General features: G+C 45.1%; 1 protein-coding gene across 1 annotated transcript in view; it reads left to right on the forward strand.

Annotated features, from left to right (window-relative positions):
- The window catches only part of LOC147990710 (uncharacterized), a 43,091-nt gene that overhangs the window by 4,751 nt on the left and 16,154 nt on the right, over positions 1–22,186 (forward strand). The window contains exon 2 of the mRNA XM_087538361.1: positions 17,348–17,820. Within this exon, the coding sequence (XP_087394487.1) occupies positions 17,348–17,820 (473 nt within the window). The remainder of the gene's footprint in view (positions 1–17,347; positions 17,821–22,186) is intronic.

Genomic DNA, 22,186 nt, shown 5'->3' on the forward strand with positions numbered 1-22,186 from the left:
GTAATCTGTGAGTCACAGGGACTCAGCAATCTCACACCCTCGCGATAAAGACTATTTAAGCTTATGGGTAGGAAAAGGGGTAGTGCGGTGGAGCTGCAACAAGCACTAGCATATATGGTGGCTATCTTACGCAAATGAGAGCGAGAAGAGAAGCAAAGCTCGGTCGAGGAGCTATAATGATCAAGAAGTGATCCTGAAACTACTTACGTTCAAGCATAACACGAGACCGTGTTCTCTTCCCGGACTCTGCCGAAAAGAGACCATCATGGCTACACACGCGGTTGATTCATTTTAATTAAGTTAAGTGTCAGGTTTTCTACAACCGGATATTAACAAATTCCCATCTGCCCATAACCGCGAGCACGACTTTCGAAAGTTCAAAACCCTGCAGGGGTGTCCCAACTTAGCCCATCACAAGCTCTCACGGTCAATGAAGGATATTCCTTATCCCAGGATGACCTGATCAGACTCGGACTCCTGGTTACAAGACATTTCGACAATGGTAAAACAAGACCAGCAAGACCACCCGCTGTGCCGAAAAATCCCGATAGGAGCTGCACATATCCCGTTGTTAGGGCACACCGGATAAGCTAAGCGTACAGGAGCCAACGTAACCCAAGTTGCCAAGGGACGGCCCTGCACGGTGCTCTAGTTTGGACCAACACTCAGAGGAGCACTGGCCCGGGGGTTTAAAATAAATATGACCCTTGAGTCCGCGAAACCCAAGGGAAAAGGCTTAGGTGGCAAATGGTAAAACCAAGGTTGGGCCTTGCTGGAGGAGTTTTATTCAAGGCGAACTGTCAAGGGGTTTCCATTATAACCCAACCGTGTATGGAACGCAAAATCAAGGAACATAACACCGGTATGACGGAAACTAAGACGATAAGAGTGGAACAAAACACCAGGCATAAGGCAAAGCCTTCCACCCTTCACCAAGTCTATAGGTGCATTAAAGCAATCTAGATATAATAATGATATCACAACAATAATCATGTTCCAACAAGGAACAAACTCCATCATCACCTCCAACTAGCAACGCTATAAGAGGGGCTGAGCAAAGCGGTAACATAGACAAACAACGGTTTGCTAGGAAAGGTGGGTTAGAGGCTTGACATGGCAATATGGGAGGCATGATAAAGCAAGTGGTAGGTATCGCGGCATAGCAATAGAGCGAGCAACTAGCAAGCAAAGATAGAACTGATTTCGAGGGTATGGTCATCTTGCCTGCAAAGTTCTCCGGGTTGACGTAAGCTTGATCCTCGTAAGCGTACTCAACGGGTTCATCGATCATGTAATCGTCTCCTGGCTCTACCCAAAGCAAGAACACAAGCAAATGAAACAACAATCAACCACGGTGCAATGCACAAGCAACATGATGCAAAACATGGCATGATATGCGGGATGTGATAAGCAATGCATATGCGTGCTTCGGAAGGGAAAGATTGAACCAGGACTCAACTTGGCAAACCAAGTGTTCCGCTGGAAAGATGAGTTGATTTCGGTCGAAATCGATATAAAGATCACCGGAATCGGATGCACGGTTTGCAAATGGCAAGCAAAAACAAGAATAGCACAATTCTGCGATTAACAGCACGATGCCATGTAGTATGCCACAAGAAACTAAGCTACTGCACTCCAATATAGAAACAAAGCACATGGAGGTGATCTACTCAAGATGCTTGACAAAAGATGAACACTGAGCTATGGCTAAATCACACAAGAGCAGGTTCAAACAAGCATGGCAAAAGTGCAAAAGATATCAGTTTCACAGACTTAGTGAGAATACTAACATGTCAGGAAATAACATCAGGAAGCAATGTTTAGAGCAAGGTAACAACATGCTACAGGAACAGAACATAGCAGTACAAGGCATGGCATGAATCTACTCAAAGCATAGAACAAAAGTCCCTTACTGACCATAAGCCAAAAGGGCACAGAAAATTTGATGGCACCCATGTAAACATAGCAAGTTTAATTAACATATTCAGACTTAGCAGAAAACTGGACATGGCAAAAAAAGAATTATGAAGGCATCTTTGCGAGCTCGATTCACTCATCACGAAGCCTTGCATGACAAGATAAGCATACTGCCAGCAAGAAGACATGATCATGAAGCTAACCAAAGCAAGAACAAACTCATATCATGCATGGATCAACTACAACAACCTTGGCAAAATTGATTAACACGTAAATAATCTTCCAGGAACATTTTATAACTAAAGTAGAGCAAGATTAAGTCATGCTAGGACACTCCATAATTGCAAACAGGAGCATGGATGGATAGAGCACAATCATGTGTCAAAATCATCCTTACTGAAGATACTCAAAACAAGCATGGATCACTCTGTAGCATCATGAATACATGGCATAAAAATAATAGCAGGGAAAAGACTTAATGAAATTCTAAATCTCTGAAATCAGCAACATCACAAAAGCTACTGTGCATGCATGTGCTAGTCACCACATTGATGACACAAAAAAAAGGCATACACCCCTGTCAAGATGGCATGGCATATCCCAAAACACATGTAGAGCTCATGACCATATGCAGCACACAATAAATGTGGCAAAAATGACAAATGCTCATAATCTGCTAAGTAACAGGAATTAACATTTTATAGCACTCTTGCATCAAAAATTTGGGCATCAAGATGGACTCAAACAAGCATGGCACAATGAAAAAAAATGAAGAGCACATCCAGATGAACATTTTGATATATTGCACGCCCAAAACGGAGCATCACACAAGAAGTTATGGCATGATGAACAATGCATGAAAATAATGCAGACTTAGAGAAAAACGAGGTCATCCCTAGGATTTGGATCTGGATCTGGATCCGGGCGGCGCGCGAGCCGAGGTTCACCGCAAGTCACCGCCGGAAAGGAAGGAGATGGTCGGAGTTCCTCGCGGTGGCCAGAGCAGAGGAGGGGTCGCGGATGGTCGGGCGTGGACGTCGAGGCGCGGACGGTGATGGACTTGCCGGGGCGAGGCGGCGAACGCCGAGGCGCGAACGGCGAAGGACCTGGCGGCGGCCGACGAGGCTTGGTCGGCGGCGACCGACGTCGGGCGCATGGAGGCGGCGTGGTGAGGGCGGCGTCTCAGGCGGCGGCGCGCAGGGCGATGTGCGGGTGCGGGCGGCGGCGAGTCGCGGGCTGGCTCGGGCCCGAGCCGGGCCCGAGGGGGTTGCGGCGGCGACCGGCCAGCGGGTGCCACGTGGTGACCCCTGGATGGATGGACGCGGCGGCGCAGGCATGTCCGGCGGGTGTGGACACGTCCGGCGGCAGAGGGGACGAAAAATTAGGGTTTGGACTACGAGATTTTAGGGGGAGGTACAAATATATAGGTAGAGGGAGCTAGGAGATTCCAAATGAGGTGTGGTTTTCGGCCACGTGATCGTGATCGAACGGCCGAGAGGATGGAGGGGGTTTTGATGGGTTATTGGGCCACTTTAGAGGGGTGTTGGGCTGCAACACACACGAGGCCTTTACGGTTCCCCGGTTAACCGTTGGAGTATCAAACGGACTCCAAATGGCACGAAACTTGACAGGCGGTCTACCGGTGGTGTACCAAGGCCGCTTGGCAAATCTCGGTCCATTCTGACAATGTTTAACACCCGCACATGAAAAGAGGCAAAAGGGGGCGCCGGATGACATAGGAGTGTCGGATTGCAAAACGGACAACAGGGAAAATGCTCGGATGCATGAGACAAACACGTATGCAAATGAGATGCACATGATGACATGATATAACATGCATGACATGGAAAAAATGCAAAACAAAGACAAGAACCCAACCACGAATCTCATAACTTAGAGCCGAAAATGGCAAGAGTTGGAGTACAAATATGGTAAGTTACATCCGGGGTGTTACAACACTCCACCACTACGAAAGGATCTCGTCCCGAGATCTAGGACTGAAAGAACTCCGGATATTCGGAATGGAGGCGGTCATCGCGTTCCCAGGTGGCTTCTCGGTCGGATGATGTGACCACTTCACTTTCAGGAGTTTGATAGACTTGTTGCAAGTCTTGCGCTTAGTTTCTTCAAGAATAGCAACGGGATGCTCATGATAAGACAAGTCTTTTTGGAGATCAATCTCTTCGAAGTTCATGGTGCGGTCAGGAGTCTTGAAGCACTTGCGAAGCTGAGACACGTGAAACACGTCGTGCACATTTGCAAAGTTGGACGGAAGCTCAAGTTGATAGGCGAGGTCGCCTCTTTTGCCAATGATCTTGAAAGGACCCACGTATCTAGGGGCAAGCTTCCCTTTGATACCGAAGAGACGAGTACGTTTCATAGGAGAGACGCGGAGGTAGACATGGTCTCCTATCTCGAAAGCCAAGTCACGATGCTTTCTATCATAGTAACTCTTTTGGCGCGATTGCGCGGCTTTGAGATTTTCACGGATGACTTTGCACATTTCTTCAGCCTCTGTGATTAAGTCACTGCCAAGAAGTTGGCGTTCACCAGTCTCTGGCCAATTAAGAGGAGTACGTCACTTTCTGCCATAGAGAATCTTGAATGGGGCCTTGCCCGAGCTCGCTTGGAAGCTTTTGTTGTAGGAGAACTCGGCATATGGAAGACAATCTTCCCACTTCATACCGAAAGAAATGACACAAGCCCTGAGCATATCTTCAAGAATTTGATTTACTCGCTCGACTTGTCCACTAGTTTGAGGATGGAAGGCTATGTTGAAGCGAATGTTGGTGCCCATGGCCTTCTAGAAGGAGTCCCAGAATTTAGAAGTAAAGATGCTTCCACGATCTGAAGATACCAACTGCGGAATGCCGTGCAAGGAGACAATCCTGGAGGTATATCGCTCTGCCAACTGAGTTGTTGTGATAGATTCTTTGATAGGAAGAAAATGAGCCACTTTAGTAAGCTTGTCGATGACAACAAAGATAACATCATTTCCACGCTTGGACTTCGGAAATCCAGTCACGAAGTCCATCTCAATATGATTAAACTTCCATTCTGGAATGTAAAGAGGTTGGAGGAGACCAGCTGGTCGTTGGTGTTCTGCTTTCACCCTTCTGCAAACATCACATTCATTCACGAACTGAGCAATTTCTCGCTTCATTCGAGTCCACCAATACGACTGCTTGAGGTCATGGTACATCTTTGTACTTCCAGGACGAATAGATAGGAGTGAATTGTGAGCCTCGTTCATAATTACTTTACAAAGGTCACCATTAGGAACAACAATTCGATCCTCAAAGAATAGAGTATCTTTGATATCAAGGCGATATCACTTGTACTTGGGTTGGCTCTTGGCAATCCCATTTTTCACCTTCTTCACCATGGCATCAAGAAGTTTTGCCTCATGAATTTGATCTTCCAAAGTAGGAGAGACGTGGAGGTTAGCAAGGAATCCTTGAGGAACAACATGAAGATTAAGTTTGCGGAAAGCTTCACAAAGATCCGGTTGGAAGGGCTTGAGAATCAAACTGTTGCAGTAAGCCTTGCTGCTCAAAGCGTCTGCAATGACATTGGCCTTGCGTGGAGTATATTCAATACTAGGATTATACTCTTGAATCATTTCGACCCAACGAGTCTGCCTGAGGTTGAGGTTGGGTTGAGTGAAGATGTACTTGAGGCTCTTATGATCAGTGAAGATGTCCACTTTCCTTCCCAACAAGTGATGTCTCCATGTTAGTAGAGCATGGACAACTGCTGCCAACTCCAGGTCATGAGTGGGGTAGTTCTTTTCGTTGGGCTTCAAGTGACGAGAGGTATAGGCCACAACTTTCTTCTCTTGCATTAACACAACACCGAGACCTTGCAGGGAAGCATCACAGAAAACTTCGAATGGTTTCGATTCATCAGGAGGAGTCAGAACTGGAGTTGTGACTAGCTTCTCTTTGAGGGTGTTTAAAGCGATGTCACATTCAGGCGTCCAGACATACTTCACATGCTTCTGGAGGAGGTTGGAAAGAGGCTTTGCAATCTTAGAGAAATTCTCAATGAATCTTCGACAATAGCTTGCAAGCCCAAGAAAACTACGGAGCTGCTTCACATTCTGAGGCGGTTCCCAATTCACAATTGCAGACACCTTCTCAGGATTAACAGCTATGCCCTTGGCGGAGATGATATGGCCAAGGTAGAGAACCTCATCGAGCCAAAACTCACACTTTGAAAACTTCGCATAGAACTGATGTTCTCTGAGTTTGTCGAGTACCAATCTCAAATGCTTGGCATGATCCTCCTTGTTCTTGGAAAAGACCAAAATGTCATCGAGATACACCAAGACGAAATCATTTGTGTAAGGGTTGAAGATGAAGTTCATCATGCGAGACAACATTGGGGGAGCATTGACAAGGCCGAAAGACATGACAGTATATTCATAAGAACCATAGCTTGTTATGAATGCTGTCTTGGGGATATCTTGTTCACGAATGCGAGTCTGATGATAGCCCATACGGAGGTCAAGCTTGGAGAATACTTGAGCACCCTTGAGTTGCTTGAAAAGCTCATTGATGTTGGGAAGTGGGTACTTGTTCTTTATGGTATTCTTGTTCAATGGGCGGTAGTCGACACAAAGTCGGTTCGTGCCATCCTTCTTCTTGACAAAAAGAACACCACAACCCCATGGAGAAGAACTCGGTCGGATCAGACCCATGCGCTCTTGTACATCGAGTTGTTTCTTCAGCTCCTTCAACTCTTCTGGTCCAAGCTTGTAAGGACGTTTGCAAACAGGTTCCATGCTAGGCTCAAGATTGATGACGAATTCAACTGGCTGGTGAGGAGGCATTCCTGGAAGCTCTTCTGGAAAGACGTCTTCATATTCACAAACGACTAGAATCTGAGAGATGGCATTCAACTCGCCCTTCTCATTAATAGAAAACAGCCGAATGGTATCATCACGAGCGGCATAGATGATCACATCCTCAGACGAGTGTGTCAATTGAATCTGCCTGGCAGCACAATCAAGCTGGGCCTTGTGCTTAGAAAGCCAGTCCATGTCGAGAATGAGATCAATATCCGAGTCACCAAGAACCATTGGAGAAGACAGAAATCTATAATCACCCATCTCGGTAGAAACATTCGGGATCATCGTGGTAGCCCTCATAGACTTGGCCGGAGAAACCACTCCCATGGGTTTACCCAACATTTCCGAAACAAATTCATGCGTTGAAACAAATGATCTTGACATGAAACAATATGATGCACCAGTATCAAAAAGCACTTTTGCAGGAGTAGAGTTAACTGGAAAGTTACCCATGATCACTTATGAAGAGTCCTCTGCCTGAGCTGCGTTCATCATGTTGACCTTTGCAAACCCGGGATTATGCTTGACCACTGCATTGCTGGCAGATCTCATAGGAGGAGGAGGTGGAAGGCACCTTTGGTTGAAGCATTTGTTCGCATAGTGCCCTTTCTACTGACAGTTGTTGCAAGTAACCTCTGAGAGCTGCCGGTGATAAGGAGCACTTGACCTTGGAGCATGAAACGGAGCTTTGCTCTAATAGCTTGGGTTGGGTGGGTGGGAAGATCCATTGCCACCTTTACTCTTCTGCTGAATAGGCTGACGGAACGGAGGAGGATGAGGCAACCAGAACTTCTGTTGCTTAGCTGCCACTTGAGTTGAAGAAGAAGAAGGAGCTGCATCCCTGACTCTCTTCTTAGAAGCATCGCACTTGAGCTGAGCAGCCTCTTGCTTTAGTGCCATGTTGTAGAACTCATCATACTCGGTCGGCTCAAAAAGCACGAGAGCTAGTTGCAGATCTTCTCTGAGGCCACCTCTGAATTGATAAATCATGCTCTTCTCGTCAGGGACGTCTTGTTTAGCGAAGCGAGCGAGCCTCTGAAACAGGATGTTGTATTGGTAAACAGACAAGCTGCCTTGCTTGAGATTGCGGAACTCCTCGCGCTTACTCTCAGCAACACTTTGTGGAATGTGGTGAGCTTTGAAGTCTCGGCGGAAATCATCCCAGGTAATCACATGACCTCCTCTGGAATCTTTGTATTGTTGATACCACTCAGTAGCTTGGTCTTTGAGTTGGAATGAAGCAAACTTGACAAAGTCCTCAGGCCTGACATTGCTGCACTCAAAATGTTTGCAGATATCCACGAGCCAATCGTCAGCGTTTGTGGCCTCGACACAGTTACTGAAGGACTTCGGCTGGTTTGCAAGCAACTGATTGAGGATAGCAAACTGAGCTTGATTGTTACCTTGGCCTTGATTTCCTTGGTTGCACTCTTGCAAGAGTTGCAAAAGCATCTGCATATTGGCGTTGGTGGCGGCCATGACAGCTTGCCATGCCTCCGGAGGTGGAGGTGGTGGCGGAGGTTCTGGATTCTGATGCGTTGGAGGGGCCATCCTAAAGAGGGTGACATCCGTTAGCATCTTGAAAGACATATATTCAAGATGAATCAATGGATCGAAATTGCAACATATAGCGTTAACATCCGAACAAGAATGAACGAATGAATTCCAAAGTAAATCATCACACTTCCATAAGTTTGAGAAGCCACATAGATAAAGGTAGAATAATAAAATGAACAAGGTACGGATATGAACAAATAATTGGTAAGGATTACCCAATCACAAACCAAAATCTGTGGGAAGAAATACTAGAGCTACATGAATTCCCACCTATGAAACTCCCGAAACTTTCTGGTTATGCAATCAGGTGTTGGGGATACAGGGGAAGCATAATATCTCACCCAAAACTAGCAAATCCTACATCAAGTTGTATCCATCCTTCAACACATAACCAAGAAACCTTCGGAAATCATTTACATCAACCTTCTAAAAGCATCTGTTATACGAGTTATGGCAATACTCCCGAACTCCCGCCCAGTACTGCGTGGCGTCGAGGTTATCTCACCAACAACGGCATAAGGGAGATTTTCTATGTTGGCAAACCCAGGTATTCCAGAACTGCAACGATAAAATTGTGACGACAACACCTTGGAGCTCAACTCCCCGGGACACTGCCACAACCCCTAAATGTCAGGAGGCACCAAGAACAATGTTCTCGTCACAAAACCATCGGAACGATTACAAGATACCCGCGTGATCCTAAATTTTTTTCGTGAAATTTGAGGAGAGAAGAGTCAAAACTCTACGCTGGGAGGCCTCACCAGAGCGACGAAGGGACTGAGGAGTAAAAAGAATCCTACTCTCCGATATATATATAATCCTATAAGACTCAAAACATTTTTCTAGACTCAACAACGTCAGCGATTCGATCAAGTAGGGGGGATCCTAAGTCGGGGCTGGCTCTGATTACCAGCTTGTAACACCCACAATGTGGCTATATCTCCCACGTGTCGGAGCACGACTTAGAGGCATAACCACGTAGTAGGCATGTCGCAAGAGGGGTAATCTTTACACATCCCATGTACTGGATAAGAAAGGGATAAAGAGTTGGCTTACAATCGCCATTTCACACAATACACAAATATAGCATTACATCATCCAGAATACAATCAAGGTCCGTCTACGGAACCAACATAAATAAAGACAACCCCAAATGCATAGAGCCCCGATCACCCCAACTGGGCTCCTCTACTGATCGTCCGAAAAGGAAACATAGTAACGTACCGAATCCTCATCGAACTCCCACTTGAGTTCGGTCGCGTCCCCTACACTGGCATCATCGGCACCCGCATCTGGTTTTGGAAGTAATCTATGAGTCACGGGGACTCAGCAATCTCACACCCTCGCAATCAAGACTATTTAAGCTTATGGGTAGGAAAAGGGGTAGTGAGGTGGAGCTGCAGCAAGAACTAGCATATATGGTGGCTATCTTACGCAAATCAGAGCGAGAAGAGAAGCAAAGCTCAGTCAAGAAGCTATAATGATCAAGAAGTGATCCTAAAACTACTTACGTTCAAGCATAACACTAGACCGTGTTCTCTTCCCAGACTCTGCCAAAAAGAGACCATCACTGCTATACACGCGGTTGATTCATTTTAATTAAGTTAAGTGTCAGGTTTTCAACAACTAGATATTAACAAATTCACATCTGCCCATAACCGTGGGCATGGCTTTCAAAAGTTCAAAACCCTGCAGGGGTGTCCCAACTTAGCCCATCACAAGCTCTCATGGTCAACGAAAGATATTCCTTCTCCCAGGACAACCCGATCACACTCGGAATCCCGGTTACAAGACATTTTGACAATGGTAAAACAAGAACAGCAAGACCACCCGCTGTGCCGACAAATCCCGATAGGAGCTGCACATATCTCGTTGTTAGGGCACACCGGATAAGCTAAGCATACAGGAGCCAACATAACCCAAGTTGCCAAGGGACGGCCCTGCACGGTGCTCTAGTTTGGGCCAACACTCAGAGGAGCACTGGCCCGGGGGTTTAAAATAAATATGACCCTTGAGTCCGCGAAACCCAAGGGAAAAGGCTTAGGTGGCAAATGGTAAAACCAAGGTTGGGCCTTGCTGGAGGAGTTTTATTCAATGCGAAATGTCAAGGGGTTCCCATTATAACCCAACCGCGTATGGAACGCAAAATCAAGGAACATAACACCGTTATGACGGAAACTAAGACGGTAAGAGTGGAACAAAACAACAGGCATAAGGCCGAGCCTTCCACCCTTTACCAAGTATATTGGTGCATTAAACTAAACAAGATATGATAATTATATCCCAACAATAATCATGTTCCAACAAGGCACAAACTCCATCATCACCTGCAACTAGCAACGCTATAAGAGGGGCTGAGCAAAGCAGTAACATAGCCAAACAACGGTTTTCTAGGAAAGGTGGGTTAGAGGCTTGACATGGCAATATGGGAGGCATGATAAAGCAAGTGGTAGGTATCGCGGCATAGCAATAGAGCGAGCAACTAGCAAGCAAATATAGAAGTGATTTCGAGGGTATGGTCATCTTGCCTGCAAAGTTCTCCGAGTTGACTTAAGCTTGATCCTCGTAAGCGTACTCAACGGGTTCCTCGATCACGTAATCGTCTCCCGGCTCTACCCAAAGAAAGAACACAAGCAAATGAAACAACAATCAACCACGGTGCAATGCGCAAGCAACATGATGCAAAACATGGCATGATATGCGGGATGTGATAAGCAATGCATATGCGTGCTTCAGAAGGGAAATATTGAACCAGGCCTCAACTTGGCAAACCAAGTGTGCCGCTGGAAATATGAGTTTATTTTGGTCGAAATCGATATAAAGATCACCGGAATCGGGTGCACGGTTTGCAAATGCTAAGCAAAACAAGAATAGCACAATTCTACGATTAACAGCATGATGCCATCTAGTATGCAACAAGAAACTAAGATACTTCACTCCAACATAGCAACAAAGCACATGGCAGTGATCTACACAAGATGCTTGACAAAAGATGAACACTGAGCTACGGCTAAATCACACAAGAGCAGGTCCAAACAAGCATGGTAAAAGTGCAAAAGATATCAGTTTCACAGACTTAGTGAAAATACTAACATGTCAGGAAATAACATCAGGAATCAATGTTTAGAGCAAGATAACAACATGCTACAGGAACAGAACATAGCAATACAAGGCATGGCATGAATCTAGTCAAAGCATAGAACAAAAGTCCCTTACTGACCATAAGCCAAAAGGGCACAGAAAATATGATGGCACCCATGTAAACATAGCAAGTTTCGTTAACAGATTCAGACTTTGCACGTAAACAATCTGCCAGGAACATTTTATAACTAAAGTAGAGCAAGATTAAGTCATGCTAGGGCACTCCATAATTTCAAACAGGACCATGGATGGATAGAGCACAACCATATGTCAAAATTATCCTTACTGAAGATACTCAAAACAAGCATGGATTACTCTGTAGCATCATGAATACATGGCATAAAAATAACAGCAGGGAAAAGACTTAGTGAAATTCTGTCTCTGAAATCAGCAACATCACAAGAGCTACTTTGCATGCATGTGCTAGTCACCACATTGATCACAAAAATACAAGGCATACACCCCTGTAAATATGGCATGGCATAGCCCAAAACACATGTAGAGCTCATGACCATATGCAGCAAACAATAAATGTGGCAAAAATGACAAATGCTCATAATCTGATATGTAACAGGGACTAACATTTTATAAAACTCTTGCATCAACAATTTGGGCATCAATATGGACTCAAACAAGCATGGCACAATGGAACAAAATGAAGAGCACGTCCAGATGAACATTTTGATATATTGCACGCCCAAAACGGAGCATCACACAGGAAGTTATGGCATGATGAACAATGCATGAAAATAATGCAGACTTAGAGAAAAACGAGGTCAACCCTAGGATTTGGATCTGGATCTGGATCCGGGCAGCGCGCGAACCGAGGTTCACCGCAAGTCGCCACCGGAGAGGAAGGAGATGGCCGGAGTCGCTCGCGGTGGCCAGGGCAGAGGAGGGGTCACGGATGGTCGGGCATGGACATCGAGGCATGGACGGCGAGGGACTTGCCGGGGCGAGGCGGCAGACGCCGAGGCGCGGATGGCGGAGGACCTGGCGGCGGCCGGCGAGGATTGGTCGGTGGCGAACGGCGTCGGGCACGTGGAGGCGGCGCAGCGAGGGCGGCGTCTCAGGCGGCGGCGCGCGGGGCGATGTGCGGGTGCGGGGGCGGGGAGTCGCGGGTCGGGGAGGGCCCGAGCCGGGCCCGAGCGGACTACAGCGGCAACTGGCCAGCGGGTGCCACGTGGCGGCCCCTAGATGGCTGGACGCGGCGGCGCGGGCATGTCCGGCGGGCGCGGACACGTCCGGCGGCGGAGGGGATGAAAAATTAGTGTTTGGACTGCGAGATTTCGGGGGGAGGTACAAATATATAGGTAGAGGGAGCTAGGAGAGTCCAAATTAGGTGCGGTTTTCGGCCACGTGATCATGATCGAACGGCCGAGAGGATGGAGGGGGTTTGGATGGATTATTGGGCCACTTTAGAGGGGTGTTGGGCTGCAACACACACGAGGCCTTTACGGTTCCCCAGTTAACCGTTGGAGTATCAAACGGACTCCAAATGGCACGAAACTTGACAGGCGGTCTACCGGTGGTGTACCATGGCTGCTTGGCAAATCTCGGTCCATTCCGAGAATGTTTAACACCCGCACACTAAAAGAGGCAAAAGGGGGCGCCGGAGGACAAAGGAGTGTATGATTGCAAAACGGACAACGGAGAAAATGCTCGGATGCATGAGACGAACACGTATGCAAATGAGATGCACATGATTACATGATATAACATGCATGGCATGGACAAAATGCAAAACAAAGACAAGAACCCAACCACAAATCTCATAACTTAGAGCCGAAAATGGCAAGAGTTGGAGTACAAATATGGTAAGTTACATCCGGGGTGTTACAACTATTTAGTTAATTCTTTTTTCATATGATTAATATATAAATTCCTCACGTCCAACAATTTATTTTAGAATTTTTGGGGTTCCAGAACTTGCGTTAGCTACAGATTACTACAGACTTTTCTGTTTTTGACGGATTCTGTTTTTCGTGTGTTGTTTGCTTATTTTGATGAATCTATGGCTAGTAAAATAGTTTATAAACCATAGAGAAGTTGGAATACAGTAGGTTTAACACCAATATAAATAAAGAATGAGTTCATTACAGTACCTTGAAGTGGTGTTTTGTTTTCTTTCGCTAACGGAGCTCACGAGATTTTCTACTTTAAGTTTTGTGTTGTGAAGTTTTCAAGTTTTGGGTGAAAGATTTGATGGATTATGGAACAAGGAGTGGAAAGAGCCTAAGCTTGGGGATGCCCATGGCACCCCAAGATAATCTAAGGACACCTAAAAGCCCAAGCTTGGGGATGCCCCGGAAGGCATCCCCTCCTTCGTCTACTTCCATCGGTAACTTTACTTGGAGCTATATTTTTATTTACCACATGATATGTGTTTTGCTTGGAGCATCTTGTATTATTTGAGTCTTTATTTTTTAGTTTTCCACAATCATCCTTGCTGTACACACCTTTTGAGAGAGACACACATGATTCGGAAATTGTTAGAATACTCTATGTGCTTCACTTATATCTTTTGAGTTATATAGTTTTTGCTCTAGTGCTTCACTTATATATTTTAGGGCATGGTGGTGGATTTGTTTTATAGAAACTATTGTTCTCTCATGCTTCACATACATTATTTTGAGAGTCCTACAAAACAGCGTGGTAGTTTGCTTTAATTATGTTAGGCATTCAATATTAATAAAAAAATTCTTATGAGTGTGTTGAATACTATGATAAGTTTCATACTTGATAATTGTTTTGAGATATGGAGATGGTGATATTAGAGTCGTGCTAGTTGAGTAGTTGTGAATTTGAGAAATGCTTGTGTTGAAGTTTGTGATTCCCGTAGCATGCACATATGGTGAACCGTTATGTGAAGAAGTTGGAGCATGAATTATTTATTGATTGTCTTCCTTATGAGTGGCGGTTGGGGACGAGCGATGGTCTTTTCCTACCAATCTATCCCCCTTGGAGTATGCGCGTAGTACTTTGCTTCGATGGCTAATAGATTTTTGTAATAAGTATGTGAGTTCTTTATGACTAATGTTGAGTCCATGGATTATACGCACTCTCACCCTTCCACCATTGCTAGCCTCTCTAATACCGCACACCTTTCGCCGGTATCATACACCCACCATATACCTTCCTCAAAACAGCCACCATACCTACCTATCATGGCATTTCCATAGCCATTCCGAGATATATTGCCATGCAACTTTCCACTGTTCCGTTTACTATGACACGCTCCATCATTGTCATATTGCTTTGCATGATCATGTAGTTGACATTTTAGTTGTGGCAAAGCCACCGTTCATAATTCTTTCGTACAAGTCACTCATGCATCATTACTATCCCGGTATACCGCCGGAGGCATTCATATAGAGTCATACTTTGTTCTAGTATCGAGTTGTAATCATTGAGTTGTAAATAAATAGAGGTGTGATGATCATCATTCATAGAGTATTGTCCCAAAAAAAAGAGAAAGGCCAAAAAAAGGAAGGCCAAAAAAATATATAAAAGGGACAATACTACTATCCTTTTTCCACACTTGTGCTTCAAAGTAGAACCATGATCTTCATGATAGAGAGTCTCCTAGGTTATCACTTTCATATACTAGTGGGAATTTTTCATTTTAGAACTTAGCTTGTATATTCCAATAATGGGCTTCCTCAAAATGCCCTAGGTCTTCGTGAGCAAGCGAGTTGGATGCACACCCACTTAGTTCTCTTTGTTGAGCTTTCATATAATTATAGCTCTAGTGCATCCGTTGCATGGCAATCCCTACTCAGTCACATTGATATCTATTAATGGGCATCTCCATGGCCCGTTGATACGCCTAGTTGATGTGAGACTCTCTTCTCCCTTTTTGTCTTCTCCGCAACCACCATTCTATTCCACATGTAGTGCTATGTCCATGGCTCATGCTCATGTATTGCGTGAATATTGCAAAATTTTGAGAACACCAAAAGTATGAAACAATTGCTTGGCTTGTCATCGGGGTTGTGCATGATTTAAATACTTTATGTGGTGAAGATGGAGCATAGCCAGACTATATGATTTTGTAGGGATAACTTTCTTTGGCCATGTTATTTTGAAGAGACATAATTGCTTAGTTAGTATGCTTGAAGTATTATTATTTCTATGTCAATATTAAACTTTTGTCTTGAATCTTTCGGATCTGAATATTCATACCGCAATTAAGAGAATTACATTGAAATTATGCCAAGTAGCATTCCACATCAAAAATTCTGTTTTTATCATTTACCTACTCATGGATGAGCAGGAATTAAGCTTGGGGATGCTTGATACGTCTCCAACATATCTATAATTTTTTATTGTTCCATGCTATATTATATCCTGTTTTGGAAATTATTGGGCTTTATTATACACTTTTATATTATTTTTGGGACTAACCTATTAACCGGATGCCCAGCCCAGAATTGTTCTTTTTGCCTATTTCAGAGTTTCGCAGAAAAAGAATATCAAACGGAGTCCAAACGGAATGAAACATTTGGGAACGTGATTTTCGGAATGAACATGATCCAGAGGACTTGGACGCTACGTCAAGAAAGCAACCAGGAGGGCACAAGGTAGGGGGTGCGCCTACCCCCCAGGCGTGCCCTCCACCCTCGTGGGGCCCATGTTCCTCCACCGACGTACTTCTTCCTCCTATATATACCTACGTACCCCCAAACTACCAGATACGGAGCCAAAACCCTAATTCCATCGCCGTAACTTTCTGTACGCGTGAGATCCCATCTTGGGGCCTTTTTCGGAGCTTCGTCGGAGGTGGCATCGATCACGGAGGGCTTCTACATCAACACCATAGCCTCTCCGATGAAGTGTGAGTAGTTTACTTCAGACCTTCGGGTCCATAGTTATTAGCTAGATGGCTTCTTCTCTCTTTTTGGATCTCAATACACAGTTCTCCCCTCTCTTGTGGAGATCTATTCGATGTAATCTTATTTTGCGGTGTGTTTGTTGAGACCGATGAATTGTGGGTTTATGATCAAGTTTATCTACGAACAATATTTGAATCTTCTCTGAATTCTTTTATGTATGATTGGTTATCTTTGCAAGTCTCTTCGAATTATCAGTTTGGTTTGGCCTACTAGATTGATCTTTCTTGCAATGAGAGAAGTGCTTAGCTTTGGGTTCAATCTTGTGGTGTCCTTTCCTAGTGACAGTACGGGCAGCAAGGCACATATTGTATTGTTACCATCGAGGATAATAAGATGGGGTTTATTTCATATTGCACGAGTTTATCCCTCTACATCATGTCATCTTGCTTAAAGCGATACTCTGTTCTTTTGAACTTAACACTCTAGATGCATGCTGGAGAGCGGTCGATGTGTGGAGTAATAGTAGTAGATGCAGGCAGGAGTCGGTCTACTTGTCTCGGACGTGATGCCTATATACATGATCATACCTAGATATTCTCATAACTATGCTCAATTCTGTCAATTTCTCAACAGTAATTTTTTTACCCACCATAATACTTATGCTCTCGAGAGAAGCCACTAGTGAAACATATGGCCCCCGGGTCTATTTTCCATCATATTAATCTTCCATCAACAAGCTATTTCCTTTTCCGTTTATTTTTCTTTCTTTACTTTGCATCTTTATCATAAAAATACCAAAAATATTATCTTATCATATCTACCAGATATCACTTTCGTAAGTGACCGTGAAGGGATTGACAACCCCTTTATTGCGTTGGTTGCGAGGATTTTATTTGTTTGTGTAGGTGCGAGGGACTCGTGTGTGGCCTCCTACTGGATTGATACCTTGGTTCTCAAAAACTGAGGGAAATACTTACGCTACTTTGCTACATCACCCTTTCCTCTTCAAGGGAAAACCAACGCAGTGCTCAAGAGGTAGCAGTAGGATACTTGGACTTCATGTCAACTTCCACATCATGTGAGTTGACAATCCGAACTCTTGAGAGTGAGCCACCTTCAACCATGACGTTTCTACATCATACTTGCTTGTGCTTCGACATTGTGAAGGACGCCCAAGGACATGCTTTCAAGGTGATATCATTCTCTTTTGAGAACCCCCAAACCATGAGCATGCATATTATGGATCATACTACTTGTGTTGCTTGCACCATGAGACTTATTTGTCATCTTGGACCCCTTGATCGCGCACACGTTAGTGATATTGATTTCATTCATGGTCGCCACTTTGCCATGCTTCATGACATATATACCTTGTGTGTTGCATCCAATTCTTGGATTACTTGCTCCTATCATATGCTCGGTTGCAACAATGTCATTTCTTCCCATATGCCATGTCCCATTGATTGCTACATGCTTGCCTTGATTGCCTCACACAGGATGAACAATTGCTCTTTCAATGTGTTGCTGTAGGATCGAAAGTATGTCTAGAGGGGGGGGGTGATTAGACTACTTGACCAAATAAAAACTTAACCTTTTCCCAATTTTAGTTCTTGGCAGATTTTAGCTATTTTAGGACAAGTCAAGCAATCATCACATAATTCAAGCAAGCATTCAAAGAGTATATAGGCAGCGGAAAGTAAAGCATGCAACTTGCAAGAATGTAAAGGGAAGGGTTTGGAGAATTCAAACGCTATTGGAGACACGGATGTTTTTCCCGTGGTTCGGATAGGTGGTGCTATCCTACATCCACGTTGATGGAGACTTCAACCCACGAAGGGTAACGGTTGCGCGAGTCCACACAGGCCTCCACCCAAGGGTAACGGTTGCGCGAGTCCACACAGGGCTCCACCCACGAAGGGTCCACGAAGAAGCAACCACCCACAAAGGGTCCACGAAGAAGCAACCTTGCCTATCCCACCATGGCCATCGCCCACACAGGACTTGCCTCACTAGCGGTAGATCTTCACGAAGTAGGCGATCTCCTTGCCCTTACAAACTCCTTGGTTCAACTCCACAATCTTGTCGGAGGCTCCCAAGTGACACCTAGCCAATCTAGGAGACACCACTCTCCAAGAAGTAACAAATGGTGTGTAGGTAATGAACTCCTTGCTCTTGTGCTTAAAATGATAGTCTCCCCAACACTCAACTCTCTCTCATAGGATTTGGATTTGGTGGAAAGAGGGTTTGAGTGGAAAGCAACTTGGGAAGGCTAGAGATCAAGATTCATATGGTAGGAATGGAATGTCTTGGTCTCAACACATGAGTAGGTGGTTCTCTCTCAGAACATATGAGTTGGAATGATGTGTGTGTTCTGATGGCTCTCTTCTCCAATGAGAAGAAGGTGGAGGGGTATATATAGCCTCCACACAAAATCCAACTGTTACACAGCTTTCCAATCTCGGTGGGACCGAATCAATAAGCTCGATCGGACCGAAAATGTAAACCTAGTGGTCGTTAGTGATTTTCGGTGGGACTGATATGCAACTCGGTAGGACCAATGTGGTTAGCGTTTGGGCATAACGTAATCTCGGTGAGACCGATTACACAAACTCGGTGAGACCGAATTTGGTAATTAGCTAACCAGAGAGTTGGTCAAGCAAACTCGGTGGGACCGATTTGCTCTTTCGGTGAGACTGAGTGGAACTCGGTGAGACCGAAAAGTTACAAAGGGGAAACACTGAGTTTACATTGCAATCTCGGTGGGACCGATTCGCTCTTTCGGTGGGACCGAAAAGTTACAAAAGGGAAACAGAGAGTTTGCAACCCCATCTCGATGAGACCGAGATCCCTATCGGTAGGACCGAATTGCTAGGGTTTGGCAGTGGCTAATGACAAGTGAAACTCGGTGGCGCCGGATAGGAAGAATCTGTAGGACCGAGTTTGGCTTAGGGTTTAGGTCATATGTGGATATGGGAAAGTAGTTGAGGGTTTTGGAGCATATCACTAAGCACATGAAGCAAGAGGCTCATTAAGCAACACCTCATCCCTCCTTGATAGTATTGGCTTTTCCTAAAGACTCAATGTGATCTTGGATCACTAAAATATAAAATGAAGAGTCTTGAGCTTTTGAGCTTGAGCCAATCCTTTGTCCTTAGCATTTTGAGGGTTCCACTTTCACATCCATGCCATGCCAATCATTGAGCTTTCCTGAAATAATCATCTTGGAATAGTATTAGCTCAATGAGCTATATGTTGTTATGAATTACCAAAACCAGCTAGGGATAGTTGCACTTTCAATCTCCCCCTTTTTGGTAATTGATGACAACATATAGATCAAAGCTTCGACAAATGATAATAAGCATGAAATATATCATCGCTTTGAGAAGTATGTGATAAGTAAGAGCTCCCCCTAAATTTGTGCATATTTAAAATTTGCTTTGGACTGCAAATGCACAAAGAGTTAGAGTCATGGGTTACTCTTCCATGTCACATACATCTTGGTGGAGCGCTTAAAATGATAAGAATGAAATACATGCACTCATCACCAAGAAAAGTGAATGATCACACAAGATAGATAAGATGATAATATTAAGCAAACATTAAGTGTAGCTTATGATCAAACACATGATCATCAATGTCTCACAAATAATAACGTACTATCCCAAACACTCAAAAGCAAACAAGTTCGAAAAACCACCAAACAAAGCAAGAGAGAAAAGCAACACTCTCTCTCTCGAAGCCTATGATCTATACATCTTCTCCCCCTTTGACAACAAGTTACCAAAAAGTTCCTAGAAAATGCATAGCACCAGATCGACGCTCAGGCTTGATCTTCAGGTGGTGGTGGAGTCCGGATCACTCCAAGGACGAAGGCTTCGGTAGATGCTGAAGTAGTCGCTGGAGTTGGATCTGAAGTAGATGCTGGAGCTGGTGGAACTGAGGCTGTAGCTGGTGCTGAAGTGGTGGCTCTGGTGTCAGCAACTGGCACGGCAGATGACCTCGGGCCTCGTGGCACTCTGGCAAAGGTATGAGTGGTAGTCCTGCCTCTCCTCTCCTGCATGTCCTCCTGGAGCTGCTCCACTGCAGACTGAACTTCTGTTACCTTGACATCCAGGTCATAGAACTTCTGTTCCATGATTCTCTCTAGGCTCTGCTGATTCTGAGTGAGAGTGGCCAGACTTTGCTCAATCCTCAGCGTGGATGCAATCAAGTAACCAAGCTGCTCTTGTTTGGTCTTCAAGAAGTATTCAGATGCCTCCTCTTGGGTAGGCATCTTGGCAGCTTTCTCCTTCCTCGCCTTCTCCTTCTTTGCAAATGCTTGGGCAAATGATGGCTCGTTCTCAGTCATGGCAACTTCATTGTCCTCGAAATCTGGACGGATGGGCAGGTGTTCCTTGTCCAACAGATAGATGCCCATGCCCATCTTGGAGTTGATGAGCTCCTGAATTTGAGGGGCATATCCGCAGCTCCTCTTTTGATCTATTGCAGTCCTCTTAATTGTTTCCACTATGAGGCTCATCACCTTGAACTTCTGAGGCACATCAAACACATGTAGCAAGTTGATAGCATGGCCTCTGATCATCTTGTGATCTCCAGACTTAGGCAATAAGGTGTGCCTTAGTATCCAATTGATCGTCGGGAGCCCTGACAGAAGGTAATGCACAGAGCCAAACTTGAAGGTGTCAAGAGCTTCATTGGGAATTTCCTTGTACATATTGGACATGGAGTTATGGTCCATCTCCTTCTTGGCATAGATATCCAAGTCATCATCTTGCTCCTCTGGGGCATTAATGATCTGTGCCCACTCAGCCACTGTGGATTGGTACCTTGTACCCTTAGACATCCATGTGATCCTCCCATCTGGATAAAAGTGAGCTGTGGAGTAGAACTGCATGATAAGCTCCTCATTCCACTTTGTGAACTTCTGCCCAACAAAGTCAGCTACTCCACAAGCATGAAAGCTGTCATATACTCCTGGGTAGTGTTCCTCCTTCTCCCTCATGTAGGTCCAGTCAACCCATCTCATGTCACAGACAATTAGCTTCTTATCTAGCAAAACAGTCTCATAGAAATCCTGCTGCTCCTTGGTGTGAAACCTGTAGTCCACTGTTGTCCTTCTCCTTGAAGCATACGGGTCTGCTTCTCTCCATTTCCTCAGCCCTGAATCTCTCCTAAGCTTCATATCCTCAGCCACAGGATGAGCATCGTTGTGGTATGGAATCTTGGGCTTTATCTTTCTCAGGACATTCTCCTCCTCATCCTCAGCAACAGTCTCAGGCACTGGGGCCTTGTTCTTCTCAGCTGCAGGAATGCTCCTTGTATTTCTCTTAGGTTTTGGCTTGGAGGCACCTTTGGGCTTAGATGCAGTAGCCCCTGACCTTATGGCATCACCCATCAGCTTGGGTGCCTTGGGTGCTGGTGCAGCTACCTCTTCTTCCTCTTCTTCTTCCATGATGGAAGCTTTTCCAAGCACTCTAGCCAGAGTCTTCTTCACCCTCTCCTTCCTTTTCTTGCCCTCAGCTGCAACTGGCTCTTGGGGAGTGGGCTTCTCAGTTGAGGCTCTAGCCTTTGACATGGGCTGCCTGCCTGCTGGCCTCTTGATTTTCAGACCTGGCTTAGTGCCTTGAGCTGGCTCAATTCTCTTGGAAGTGGCCTCTTCCTCTGCCACATAGTCCTCATCTTAGGAATCTGAAGTCCTCTTCTTCCTTTGTCTCGTGGCAGCCATTGGCAAGTTGCTAGGAGTGCTCCTGCTGCCTTCATCAGAAGAACTTGAGGGACTAGTGCCCTCACTCATCACTACTTGCTGCTCTGACATGTTTTGTCTATCACTTTGATCAGACATGCTGCAAACTGACTGCTGACCCTGTGAATAGATTATAGAAGA

The sequence above is a fragment of the Triticum urartu genome, chromosome 1A, assembly GCF_056163025.1.
Source record: "Triticum urartu cultivar PI428250 chromosome 1A, HENAU_Tu73, whole genome shotgun sequence".
Classification (NCBI taxonomy): Eukaryota; Viridiplantae; Streptophyta; class Magnoliopsida; order Poales; family Poaceae; genus Triticum; species Triticum urartu.